The 14,010-nt window shown below is 40.8% G+C and overlaps 1 protein-coding gene across 2 annotated transcripts in view; it reads right to left on the reverse strand.

Annotated features, from left to right (window-relative positions):
* Positions 1-14,010, reverse strand: part of LOC110530600 (uncharacterized) — a 30,518-nt gene that overhangs the window by 5,660 nt on the left and 10,848 nt on the right. Inside the window, exons 24-50 of one of the 2 annotated variants that reach the window (XM_090182643.1) lie at positions 10,749-10,838; positions 10,576-10,641; positions 10,362-10,454; positions 8,236-8,325; positions 7,936-8,025; positions 7,720-7,764; positions 7,171-7,233; positions 6,992-7,060; positions 6,807-6,884; positions 6,615-6,701; positions 6,400-6,483; positions 6,115-6,183; positions 5,913-6,002; positions 5,658-5,747; positions 5,443-5,532; positions 3,469-3,558; positions 3,259-3,348; positions 3,035-3,097; positions 2,823-2,885; positions 2,644-2,712; positions 2,459-2,536; positions 2,267-2,353; positions 2,052-2,135; positions 1,767-1,835; positions 1,565-1,654; positions 1,310-1,399; positions 1,095-1,184 (exon numbers count right to left, since the gene is read on the reverse strand). In XM_090182643.1, the coding sequence (XP_090038769.1) occupies positions 1,095-1,184; positions 1,310-1,399; positions 1,565-1,654; positions 1,767-1,835; positions 2,052-2,135; positions 2,267-2,353; positions 2,459-2,536; positions 2,644-2,712; positions 2,823-2,885; positions 3,035-3,097; positions 3,259-3,348; positions 3,469-3,558; positions 5,443-5,532; positions 5,658-5,747; positions 5,913-6,002; positions 6,115-6,183; positions 6,400-6,483; positions 6,615-6,701; positions 6,807-6,884; positions 6,992-7,060; positions 7,171-7,233; positions 7,720-7,764; positions 7,936-8,025; positions 8,236-8,325; positions 10,362-10,454; positions 10,576-10,641; positions 10,749-10,838 (2,157 nt within the window). Of the gene's footprint in view, positions 1-1,094; positions 1,185-1,309; positions 1,400-1,564; positions 1,655-1,766; positions 1,836-2,051; positions 2,136-2,266; positions 2,354-2,458; positions 2,537-2,643; positions 2,713-2,822; positions 2,886-3,034; positions 3,098-3,258; positions 3,349-3,468; positions 3,559-5,442; positions 5,533-5,657; positions 5,748-5,912; positions 6,003-6,114; positions 6,184-6,399; positions 6,484-6,614; positions 6,702-6,806; positions 6,885-6,991; positions 7,061-7,170; positions 7,234-7,719; positions 7,783-7,935; positions 8,026-8,235; positions 8,326-10,361; positions 10,455-10,575; positions 10,642-10,748; positions 10,839-14,010 lie in introns of both variants that reach the window. The other variant, XM_021613811.3, reaches the window with a different exon arrangement.

The following is a 14,010-nucleotide window of genomic DNA, read 5'->3' on the forward strand; positions in this document are numbered from 1 at the left end:
CATCATTTTCCCCTCTCATCAGTCTACACACAATACCCCATAATGACAAAGCAAAAACTGGTTGAGAATTTCATCAAGGATCTCTCTGTACTTTGATCCACTCATCTTTCACTCAATCCTGACGAGTCTCCCAGTCCCTTCTGCTGAAAAACATGATGCTTCCACCGCCATGCTTCACTGTGTGGATGGTATTGGTCAAATGAGCGGTGCCTGGTTTCCTCATGCCTGGCATTCAGAACAAGAGTTCAAACTTGGTTTCATCAGACCAGAAAATCCTGTTTTTCATGGTCTGAAAGTCCTGTCATGTGCCTTTTACTGAGGAGTGGCTTCCGTCTGGCCATACTACCATTAAGGACTCATTGGTGGAGTGCTGCAGAGATGGTTTTCCTTCTGGAAAGTTCGTCCATCTCCACAAAGGAACTCTGGAGCTCTGCCAGAGTGACCATCAGGTTCTCGGTCACCTCTGACCAAGGCCCTTCTCCCCGATTGCTCAGTTTGGCTGGGCGGCCAGCTCTTGGAAGAGTCTTGGAAGAGGTCTGTGCATCGACCACAATCCTGTCTTGGGGTTCTACGGACAATTCCTTAGACCTCATGGCTTGGTTTTTGCTCTGACATGCACTGTCAACTGTGGGTCATTATATAGATAGGTGTGTGCCTTTCCAAATCATGTCCAATCAATTGCATTTACCACAGCTGGACTCCAATCAAGTTGTAGAAACATCAAGGATGATCAATGGAAACAGGATGCACCTGAGCTCAATTTCGGGTCTCATAGCAAAGGGTCTGAATACTTATGTCAATAAGGTATTTCAGTTTAAAAAAAATAATAGATTTGCTAAAAATAAAATATATAAACATTTTTCTCTGTCATTATGGGGTAATGTGTAGCATTTTTTATTGAATCCATTTTAGAATAAGGCTGTAACGTAACAAAATATGGGAAAAGTGAGGGAGTCTGAATACTTTCCGAATACACTGTATCTTACCAATTATAATCTCCTCTGTGTTAAGATAGCGTCCACTTTAAACTAAATGTTTCCCTTCGCATCAACCCAACAAGACGTTCAATAGTATTTTAATTAAACAAAATGTACCTTCCATCTTGTCAGCACTTGTCCGTTTGAGCTCTGATAATGTTCTTTCTAACTCTGTCAGTTTGTTACGAAGTCCCATGATCTCTGCAACTGAAAAATAAAAGCATGCCACTCTGGATGAAGCATTCAAAAACAGAAGTCACCCTCCAAATAATTGAGAAATAATTGACTTGTAGATTATAGATAAACTCCTGGAAACATGCTTGACAACTTACTGAGTTGTGGAATTCTACTGTCAGTTTCTTTCAGCTCGTCTCTCTTTTCATTCAGCTGGTCTCTCGTCTCCTGTAGCTGATTCTCTAGCTCTGAGACACACACATTATTTCAAATGTTATCCTCTTTCCACCACAAAGTTTTCTATTACACGGTATGCCTACAGAAAAGCTCTTAATGGTAAATATAAGGATAATAAACGTTCCAGCACAATTGTAAGAGTACTGAGGATAAAGAAAAATTACAATGGCACTCACCAGCAATCTTGGCCTCAGATGACTGATTGAACTCTAACTCTTGCCTCTGCAATCTTGTCACTTGATTTTGGAGTGCAATGATCTGCAGAACTAAATGAGCAGGGACATGCAGGATGTCACAACATTCAACATTTGAAGTAATGTAGAAAATTCAAATCACGATTGCAGCCAACCCTGAAATGATAAGGCTTTTCACACTCACTCTGTTTACAGTTGCCATTGTTCTTCTCCTCGATTGTGGCAATCAATGCATCCAGTTCATTCTCAAGTGCTGTGGACAAGAATAATTGAAGAGCTTGAATGTTACAAGTATATTGGGATTTGAAAACTTAATGAATGGGCTAAATGCAGTGTATTGTCATCACACCATCCTATATGTCTACCAGTGAAGGACTATCCCTCTTAGGAAACATGATAACTATTGTTATTGGTCTAACGTGCTGAACACATAGAGACTCCTATGTTCTTCAGAACGCCTGCTACTCACCAGCAATCTGGTCAAAGTTTGTCCCATTGCTAACTCCTTTCTGCAGGTTCAAGATCTCATTCTGTATTGCAATGATCCTTAGAACTGCAACAAACAAACAGCTTAACAATTTGAGGAATATCATATACAGATAAATACTGAGCAGGCTGGACCTAAACTGTAAAAGCTGTCTGTTCAACTGAAAACAGACTATAAAAAGGCTAAATAATACGAACCGTTCTCTGGTTGAGGAGCGTTATCCTCCAGTTCCTGTGTTTTCTTTGCCAGTTCTTTGATCTTCTCATCCAGCAACTTTTGGAGCTCTGAAAGACAAGGACAAATCATGACAGGATCAATGCTAACATATGTATATCTTTCAAAGCAAACATGATTTGCCATGAATAATGCGCGGCAACAGGGATACTCACCATTGATCTTAGTTGCAGAAGTCACAGTTCTCTTCTTTAGATCGTCTACCTCATTAGTCAGGGTCCATACCTCAAGAACTGATAGAACACATTGAAATGAGCTGAGTAGTATTCTGAATTAGAAAAATAAACGAGACTACTCGCCTCATTCATCAGTGGGCACTGATGTATATTCATCTGCTCACCGAGTTTGTCGTTGTATCCAGTTACATTGTCCAGTTTATTCATTGCAGAACCAAGCTTATCTTGCAGATCTGTGAGAGACCAATACAAATCAGCTGTTGACTAAGTTCTATTGAATAGGGTTCATATCATTTAGATCACTCAGTGTCATCAGCAAAAGGTAGAGAGAGGTGAAGCTCACTGTCATATCGGTCCTGGAGTCCAGAGCACTGTGCATCCTTATCGCCCAGCCTCTTCTCCAGGTCTGGTTTGAGAAAACAATATTAGACTGATGAGATGCGTGCTTCTGTTTCTTTACCTGTAGTTATGATTCAAGCAGCTTTGCTCATCAAGCGTCTAGTTACACAAACTGGTGAACCAGACCAATATCAGAAGGACCTGATCTTGGCTTACCTTTGTTCTGGGCCTGACATCTGGCGCTCTCTTCCTCTCTGGCCTCTAGTTGCTCCTGAAGCGCTGTAATTAAAGTACTTATGTTAGCATACTGCTACATATACTCGGTACATCATGATGACTATACATAACAATTTCCCCAAACCCATTTCTTTTTAACACTTTTCAACATGTGAGATTTTAATGATCATACATAAGTAGAACATGAGACAAAATAGACAAACCAGAGATTTCTGATGCAGTTTCATCTTTGCCTTTTGAAGCTTCAATCTGTATCTCATTCATTTGTTTCTGTAGTTCAATGATCTTCAGAACTGAAATAACAGAACAAAAAGGCACTGTGTAATTCAATACTAACATCAAATCATTGTATTCAACCTTTTAGAAGATTATACATGTTTAATGACTTCTAATGACTACTCTTGTCAACATACTCTGTTCTGCATTTTTGGCATCTACAGCCCTCAGTTGTGTAGTGTTTTCTTCAAGCTGCTTGCTCTTCTGCTTCAGTAGACTCTGTAGATCTGAGGAGGAAAGATATTTATTTACAGTGCAGTCGGAAAGTAGAGCCTTATTCTAAAATTGATTACATCATTTTCCCCTCTCATCAGTCTACACACAATACCCCATAATGACAAAGCAAAAACTGGTTTTGAGAATTTTTTGCATATTTATAAAAACAATAAAAAAAAAAAATGAAATATCACATTTACATAAGTATTCAGACCCTTTACTCAGTACTTTGTTGAAACACCTTTGGCAGCGATTACAGCCTCGAGTCTTCATGGGTACGAAGCTACAAGCTTGGCACACCTGTATTTGGGGAGTTTCTCCCATTCTTGTCTGCAGATCCTCTCAAACTCTGTCAGGTTGAATGGGGAGCGTCGCTGCACAACTATTTTCAGGTCTCTCCAGATATGTTCGATTGGGTTCAAGTCCGGGCTCTGGCTGTGCCACTGTAACGGATGTGAAACGGCTAGCTTAGTTAGCGGTGCGCGCTAAATAGCGTTTCAATCGGTGACGTCACTTGCTCTGAGACCTTGAAGTAGTAGTTCCAATGGCTCTGCAAGGGCTGCGGTTTTTGTGGAGCGATGGGTAACGATGCTTCGTGGGTGACTGTTGTTGATGTGTGCAGAGGGTCCCTTGTTCGCGCCCGGGTTTGGGCGAGGGGACGGTCTAAAGTTATACTGTTACACCATTCAGAGACTTGTCACAAAGCCACTTCTGCGTTGTCTTGGCTGTGTGCTTAGGGTCGTTGTCCTGTTGGAAGCTGAACCTTTGCCCTAATCTGGAGGTCCTGAGCTCTCTGGACAGGATTTCATCAAGGATCTCTCTGTACTTTGAGCCATTCATCTTTCACTCAATCCTGACTAGTCTCCCTGCCACTGAAAAACATCCCCACAGCATGATGCTGCCACCACCATGCTTCACCGTATGGATTGTATTGGCCAGATGATGAGCGGTGCCTGGTTTCCTCCAGACATGACACTTGGCATTCAGAACAAGAGTTCAATATTGGTTTCATCAGACCAGAAAATCTTGTTTCTCATGGTCTGATAGTCCTGTCATGTGGGCTGTCATGTGCCTTTTATTGAGGAGTGGCTTCCGTCTGGCCATACTACCAAAAAGGCCTCATTGGTGGAGTGCTGCAGAGATGGTTTTCCTTCTGGAAGTGTCGCCCATCTCCACAAAGGCTCTTCTCCCCCGATAGCTCAGTTTGGCCGGGAGGCCAGCTCTTGGAAGAGTCTTGGTGGTTACAAACTTCTTCAATTTAAGAACGATGGAGGCCACTGTGGGGATCTCCAATGCTGTAGAAATGTTTTGGTGCCCTTTGCCAGATCTGTGCCTTGACCACAACCCTGTCTCGGAGCTCTACGGACAATTCCTTCGACCTCATGGCTTAGTTTCTGCTCTGACATGCACTGTCAACTGTGGGTCATTATATAGATAGGTGTGTGCCTTTCCAAATCATGTCCAGTCATTTGAATTTACCACAGTTGGACTCCAATCAAGTTGTAGAAACATCAAGGATGATCAATGGAAACAGGATGCACCTGAGCTCAATTTCGAGTCTCATAGCAAAGGGTCTGAATACTTATGTCAATAAGGTATTTCAGTTTTACATTTGTAATAGATTTGCAAAAATTCAAAAAAACATTTTTCTCTTTGTCATTATGGGGTATTGTGTAGATTGATGAGGAGCATTTTTTATTTAATCAATTTTAGAATAAGGCTGTAACGTAACAAAATATGGGAAAAGTGAGGGAGTCTGAATACTTTCTGAATACACTGTATCTTACCAATTATAATCTCCTCTGTGTTAAGATAGCATCCACTTTAAACTAAATGTTTCCCTTCGCATCAACCCAACAAGACGTTCAATAGTATTTTAATTAAACAAAATGTACCTTCCATCTTGTCAGCACTTGTCCGTTTGAGCTCTGATAATGTTCTTTCTAACTCTGTCAGTTTGTTACGAAGTCCCATGATCTCTGCAACTGAAAAATAAAAGCATGCCACTCTGGATGAAGCATTCAAAAACAGAAGTCACCCTCCAAATAATTGAGAAATAATTGACTTGTAGATTATAGATAAACTCCTTGAAACATGCTTGACAACTTACTGAGTTGTGGAATTCTACTATCAGTTTCTTTCAGCTCGTCTTTCTTTTCATTCAGCTGGTCTCTCGTCTCCTGTAGCTGATTCTCTAGCTCTGAGACACACACATTATTTCAAATGTTATCCTCTTTCCACCACAAAGTTTTCTATTACACGGTATGCCTACAGAAAAGCTCTTAATGGTAAATATAAGGATAATAAACGTTCCAGCACAATTGTAAGAGTACTGAGGATAAAGAAAAATTACAATGGCACTCACCAGCAATCTTGGCCTCAGATGACTGATTGAACTCTAACTCTTGCCTCTGCAATCTTGTCACTTGATTTTGGAGTGCAATGATCTGCAGAACTAAATGAGCAGGGATATGCAGGATGTCACAACATTCAACATTTGAAGTAATGTAGAAAATTCAAATCACGATTGCAGCCAACCCTGAAATGATAAGGCTTTTCACACTCACTCTGTTTACAGTTGCCATTGTTCTTCTCCTCGATTGTGGCAATCAATGCATCCAGTTCATTCTCAAGTGCTGTGGACAAGAATAATTGAAGAGCTTGAATGTTACAAGTATATTGGGATTTGAAAACTTCATGAATGGGCTAAATGCAGTGTATTGTCATCACACCATCCTATATGTCTACCAGTGAAGGACTATCCCTCTCAGGAAACATGATAACTATTGTTATTGGTCTAACGTGCTGAACACATAGAGACTCCTATGTTCTTCAGAACGCCTGCTACTCACCAGCAATCTGGTCAAAGTTTGTCCCATTGCTAACTCCTTTCTGCAGGTTCAAGATCTCATTCTGTATTGCAATGATCCTTAGAACTGCAACAAACAAACAGCTTAACAATTTGAGGAATATCATATACAGATAAATACTGAGCAGGCTGGACCTAAACTGTAAAAGCTGTCTGTTCAACTGAAAACAGACTATAAAAAGGCTAAATAATACGAACCGTTCTCTGGTTGAGGAGCGTTATCCTCCAGTTCCTGTGTTTTCTTTGCCAGTTCTTTGATCTTCTCATCCAGCAACTTTTGGAGCTCTGAAAGACAAGGACAAATCATGACGGGATCAATGCTAACATATGTATATCTTTCAAAACAAACATGATTTGCCATGAATAATGCGCGGCAACAGGGATACTCACCATTGATCTTAGTTGCAGAAGTCACAGTTCTCTTCTTTAGATCGTCTACCTCATTAGTCAGGGTCCATACCTCAAGAACTGATAGAACACATTGAAATGAGCTGAGTAGTATTCTGAATTAGAAAAATAAACGAGACTACTCACCTCATTTATCAGTGGGCACTGATGTATATTCATCTGCTCACCGAGTTTGTCGTTGTATCCAGTTACATTGTCCAGTTTATTCATTGCAGAACCAAGCTTATCTTGCAGATCTGTGAGAGACCAACACAAATCAGCTGTTGACTAGGTTCTATTGAATAGGGTTCATATCATTTAGATCACTCAGTGTCATCAGCAAAAGGTAGAGAGAGTTGAAGCTCACTGTCATATCGGTCCTGGAGTCCAGAGCACTGTGCATCCTTATCGCCCAGCCTCTTCTTCAGGTCTGGTTTGAGAAAACAATATTAGACTGATTGTCATGCCCTGACCAGAGAGCCCTCGGTTCTCTATGGTGTTTAGGTCAGAGTGTGACTAGGGGGGTGTTCTAGTCAGTTATTTTCTATGTTGCTGATTGGCATGGTTCCCAATTAGAGGCAGTTGGTAATCGTTGCCTCTAATTTGGGATCATATTTAGGAAGCCCTTTCTCCCACCTGCTTTGTGGGATATTGTTTTGAGTGAGTGCATGTAGCACTAATGTACTTCACGGTCGTTGTTTGTTTCTTGGTTTGTTTAAGTTTCACTAAAATAAAGATGTGGAACTCCAATCACGCTGTGCCTTGGTCCGTCTCTCCTCACGACCGTGACACTGTTGAGACGTGTGCTTCTGGTTCTTTACTTGTAGTTATGATTCAAGCAGCTTTGCTCATCAAGCGTCTAGTTACACAAACTGGTGAACCAGACTAATATCATAAGGAGCTGATCTTGGCTTACCTTTGTTCTGGGCCTGACATCTGGCGCTCTCTTCCTCTCTGGCCTCTAGTTGTTCCTGAAGCGCTGTAATTCAATTACTAATGTTAACATATTATTAGATAAATGAGGTACATATTCAAAGAGTGTATGAGTCATATTTTAATAAGTTAATGATATATTAAAAAATCAACAAAACAATGATATATTTATTTTGCTTGATGAAGTCCAAACACTCACCAGTAACATCAGCAGCAGTTTCATTGAATTGCTGAGATGCAGCATTTTGTATGTCTCTGAGTTTCCTTTGTAGATGAAGAATTTGCATAACTTCGAGTACAAAAAAAGTAGTGAGTTACAGTATTTTAAAGTGGCACTAAATAAATAAACGTTATCATGGAACTTTTAGATAAGTCTTTGTTCTGTTGAGAACAAGGTAAAAAAAAAAGTACTTAGGCAGCATGTCCATTATATTAAAAATATGCAGTGAGCTATTTTTAAAACAGTCGTTGGCTATTTCAGGTTACTATAGTAACTCACTCAGGTAAAAATTCTTGCTGTCTTTCTTCTTCAGTCTGTTTATGTTCTCCTCAAGCTGCCTCTCGCTTTCCTTAAGCTGTGTTGTCAGCTCTGAGAGATGGAATTTAAAAGGTCATATCCCAACCTGAGAAATCGGACTTTATCACAATTAATTCTACTTTGGGCTCTTTTCAATCTGTATCACTGAAGCATTTCAGATTGCGCGCTAGAAATGTAAAGGTCATTTCTGATTGAGCCGACATATGCAGAATTTACCATGAATGCTGACATGAACATTGCCTTTAAATTTCAATCAAGTTGTAACTCTGAATTTCAGCAATATGGATTGAATATATCCCTTTATTTATATTCAGTACCAGTCAAAAGTTTGGACACACCTACTCATTCCAGGGTTTTTCTTTATTTTTACTATTTTCTACATTGTAGAACAATAGTGAAGACAACAAAACTATTAAATAACACATATGGAATCATGTAGTAACCAAAAAAGTGTTAAACAAATCAAAATATATTTTAGATTTGAGATTATTCAAAGTAGCCAGCCTTTGCCTTGATGATAGCTTTGCACACTCCTGGCATTCTCTCATCCAGCTTGATGAGGCAGTCACCTGGAAAGCATTTCAATTAACAGGTGTGCCTTGTTAAAAGTTCATTTATGGAATTTCTTTCCTTCTTAATGCGTTTAAGCCAATCAGTTGTGTTGTGACTGTAGTATCTGTGATCTATATCTGTTTGTATTAGTTACTATGCTGTTACTAAGCAGTAATGTATTACGGTAGTGTTATGTTACTACACCTAATAGGAAATGCACATGCGCACTATTGGGCGGGGCTGTAGAGTACGAGAGGTTTTGACTAAACGAAACAAACTGTACTCCCGTCTCCTGCCTGGTCATTTCTCCACAACACAAATATTACAGTGACAAGGTAGAGGTGATATACAGAAGATAGCCCTATTTGGTAAAAGACCAAGTCCATATTATGGCAAGAACCACTCAAATAAGCAAAGAGAAAGGACAGCCCATTATTACTTTAAGAAATGAAGGTCAGACGATCCAGAAAATGTCAAGAACTTTGAACGTTTCTTCAAGTGCAGTCGCAAAAACCATTGGCTATGATGAAACTCGCTCTCATGAGGACCGCCACAGGAAAGGAAGACCCAGAGTTAAGTTCATTAGAGTTACCAGTCTCAGAAATTGAAGCCCGAATAAATGCTTCACAGAGTTCAAGTAACAGACACATCTCAACATCAACTGTTCTGAGGAGTGAATCTGGCCTTCATGGTCGATTTTCTGCAAAGAAACCACTACTAAAGGACACCAATCAGAATAAGAGACTTGCTTGGACCAAGAAACACGAGCAGTGGAAATCTGTCCTTTGGTCTGACGAATCCAAATTAGAGATTTTTGGTTCCAACCGCTGCTTCTTTGTGAAACGCAGAGTAGGTGAACGGATGGTCTCTGCATGTGTGGTTCCCACCGTGAAGCATGGAGGAGGAGGTCTGATGGTGTGGTGGTGCTGGTGACACTGTCTGTGATTTATTTAGAATTCAAGGCACACTTAACCAGCATGGCTACCACAGCATGGTTACAGCATTCTGCAGCGATACGCCATCCTATCTGGTTTGCTCTTAGTGGGACTATAATTTCACCCAACACACATCCAGGCTGTATAAGAGCTATTAGACCAAAAAGGAGAGTGATGACTGCTTCATCAGATGCACTGGCTCCCACAATCACCCAACCTCAATTCAATTGAGATGGTATGAGATGAGTTGCATCGCAGAGTGAAGGAAAAGCAGGTAACAACTGCTCAGCATATGTGGGAACTCCTTCAAGACTGTTGGAAAAGCATTCCAGGTGAAGCTGGTTGAGAGAATGCCCAGTGTGTGCAAAGCTGGCATCAAGGCAAAGGGAGGCTATCTTGAACAATATCAAATATAAAATATATTTAGATTTGTTTAACACTTGTTTGATTACTACATGATTCCAAATGTGCTATTTCATAGTTTTGATGTATTCACTGTTATTCTACAATGTAGAAAATAGTAAAAATAAAGAAAAATCCTGGAATGAGTAGGTGTGTCCAAACCTTTGACTGGTACTGTATCAGTTTTACTGATATTACCAGTGATCTTGGCTTCAGGATTTTCTTCTTTTAGCTCTGCTATTCTTTTTTCTATTTCACTTATTTGATTCTCAAGGTTTGACATTTTTGGACCTGAAATTAAAAATGAGATATAATTTAACACTGTGTAACTGTCAGACATTACAAATAAAAAATGTTTGTCTCCTTAGGGAAACTGCGTCAGCGGGATGGATCCACTTAGTCTGTTCATCACCCTTTCCACTTTGCTCAACCAGCTTGGCCAACTGCTTCTTCTTATCCTCCAACTGCTTCTCCAGCCCTACCAGAGATATGAAAAAGAAAAGGACCACCTGATAAACTAAGACTTTTACGTAAAAGAGAAGTAACTTGAATCACATTAAAATAGTGAATAGAGATGACACTTACGAACTATCTGGGCTGCAGTTGACTGACTGAGAGCTGACAGCATTCTCTGTAGGTTGACCACCTCACTCTGTAATGTGGTTATCGTCAGAACTAAAAAGTAGAGGGAGAAGGAGATGAAAGACAGACAGTCAATAAAGGTGTTGAGCTCCCATAATTTAATCTTGCCTGAAGTAAACATGACGAGAACTACCATCACACCCACTGGGCACACCATGTCATTTTAACATGGAGAATTGGGTAATATTTGGGAGATACGTTGATCAATGAGATTCCAACCTATTTCACCCACTCAAAAAGACCAAATGTTTGTTGAATTACCAATGTGTTATTACTGCGCTTTCAACCATTTAAAAGCACAACAAAGTTCAAATGGGAATACAATGTCAGATATTTTGTTTATAACAACTTACTGTGTTATCACGGTGGTTAATCTAGTAGCACAAACAAATAACCTGTTTTGCAGTTAATATCACATTAATGTACATGGTGCAAATGTTCAATGCCATTTCAGATTCTGTACAGATTATTATAGCAATTGTGAAGATTTCCACAGACCTGTGACCCTAAACATGCACGCTTTTTATGATCACATAAGAAGACATTTACTGTTACAGTAACCTCAAAATGTGGCCATGGATGTCTTACTAATGTTAAGGTTGAATAAATACATACAGTACATCAGTTTCAGGGCATTTACTGTCTTACAAAAGTAGTATTGAATTGTGTTTGGTTGACAACACAACCAAATATCAACATTTAAAGGAGATGTATCTACTGCTTGGATAGATAGATCTGAGCCCCTGGCTGAATCCTATTATTTTATTTTTTATACTTTTATTTTTTGGTTGAGATGGAGATGTGAATCTAACATACCCAAGAATAGTAAAGCCCCCTTTACTGGCTCAAATAGCCGACCAATCAGCCTGTTGCCAACCCTTAGTAAACTTCTGGAAAAAATTGTGTTTGACCAGGTACAATGCTATTTCACAGCAACAAAAAAAATGGACACTTACACAAATGACTGATGATTGGTTGAGAGAAACTGATGATAAAATTATTGTGGAGGCTGTCTTGTTAGACTTCAGTGCAGCTTTTGACATTATCGATCATAGTCTGATAATGTGGAAATTGAGTAAATTGAGGTGACTTAACTGATTGGAGTAACCCTGGATTGTAAACTGTCATGGTCAAAACATATTGATACAACAGTAGCTAAGATGGGGAGAAGTCTGTCCATAATAAAGCGTAGCTCTGCCTTGACAACACTATCAACAAGGCAGGTTCTACATGTCCTACGGGCCCTAGTCATTCATTCCTTTTCCATTTTAGTAAGCACGCTTATCCAGAGCAACTTTTTTATTTATTATATATTTTTTACTTTTTAGTGATATCCAATTGGTAGTTACAGTCTTGTCCCATCGCTGCAACTCCCGTATGGACTCAGTAGAGGCGAAGGTTGAGAGCCATGCGTCCTCTGAAACACAACCCCGCCAAGCCGCACAGCTTCTTGACAGACTGTTCACTTAACCAGGAAGCCAGCTGCACCAATATGTCGGAGGAAACACCATACAGCTTGCAACCAAAGTCAGCATGCATGCACCCGGCCCGCCACAATGAGCACTAGAGCGCAATGGGACAAGGACATCCTGGCCGGCAAAACCGTTCCCTAACCTGGACCAACTGTGCCCCGCCTCATGGGTCTCCCGGTCACGGCCGGCTGCGAAACACAGCCTGCGATGCAGTTCCTGAGACCGCTGCACCACTCTGGAGACCCACAGAGTAACTTACAGTAGTTGCTCTTGGGGAATCGAACCCACAACCCTAACATTGCAAGCACCATTCTCTATCATCTGAGCTACATCATCACATCACATCATCACAAACCACTTGATTCCTCAATGTACTCAATTACTGTATTGTGTATTGTTTTTCTTCATGATGATGGAAAGTACAAAACAGTAATGCAGATTTAGGAAGACCCAGAGTTACCTCTGCTGCAGAGGATATGTTCATTAGAGTTACCAGCCTCAGAAATTGAAGCCCAAATAAATGCATCAAAGAGTTCAAGAAACAGACGCATCTACACATCAACTGTTCTGAGGAGACTGTGTGAATCAGGCCTTCATTGTCGAATTAATGCAAAGTAACCACTACTAAAGGACACCAATCAGAAGAAGAGACTTGCTTGGGCCAAGAAACACAAGCAATGGACATTAGACCGATAGAAATCTGTCCTTTGGTCTGATGATTCCAAATTTGCGATTTTTGGTTCCAACCACTGTGTCTTTGTGAGACGCAGAGTAGGTGAAAGGATGATCTCTGCATGTGTAGTTCCCACTGTGAAGCATGGAGGAGGAGGTGTGAGGGTGCTTTGCTGGTGACACTGTCTGTGATTTATTTAGAATTCAAGGCGCACTGAACCAGCATGGTTACCACAGCATTCTGCAGCAATACTCCATCCCATCTGGTTTGTGCTTAATAGGACTAACATTTATTTTTCAACAGAAAAATGACACAACACCTCCAGGCTGTGTAAGGGCTATTTGACCATGAAGGAGATTGATGGAGTGCTGCATCAGATGACCTGGCCTTCACAATCCCCAGACCTCAACCCTGTATATATACACTGCTCAAAAAAATAAAGGGAACACTTAAACGACACAATGTAACTCCAAGTCAATCACACTTCTGTGAAATCAAACTGTCCACTTAGGAAGCAACACTGATTGACAATAAATTTCACATGCTGTTGTGCAAATGGAATAGACAACAGGTAGAAATTATAGGGAATTAGCAAGACACCCCCAATAAAGGAGTGGTTCTGCAGGTGGAGACCACAGACCACTTCTCAGTTCCTATGCTTCCTGGTTGATGTTTTGGTCACTTTTGAATGCTGGCGGTGCTTTCACTCTAGTGGTAGCATGAGACGGAGTCTACAACCCACACAAGTGGCTCAGGTAGTGCAGCTCATCCAGGATGGCACATCAACACGAGCTGTGGCAAGAAGGTTTGCTGTGTCTGTCAGCGTAGTGTCCAGAGCATGGAGGCGCTACCAGGAGACAGGCCAGTACATCAGGAGACGTGGAGGAGGCCGTAGGAGGTCAACAACCCAGCAGCAGGACCGCTACCTCCGCCTTTGTGCAAGGAGGAGCACTGCCAGAGCCCTGCAAAACGACCTCCAGCAGGCCACAAATGTGCATGTGTCTGCTCAAACGGTCAGAAACAGACTCCATGAGGGTGGTATGAGGGCCCGACGTCCACA

This window comes from Oncorhynchus mykiss, chromosome 8, assembly GCF_057628025.1.
Source record: "Oncorhynchus mykiss isolate SJ-2025 chromosome 8, ASM5762802v1, whole genome shotgun sequence".
NCBI lineage: Eukaryota > Metazoa > Chordata > Actinopteri > Salmoniformes > Salmonidae > Oncorhynchus > Oncorhynchus mykiss.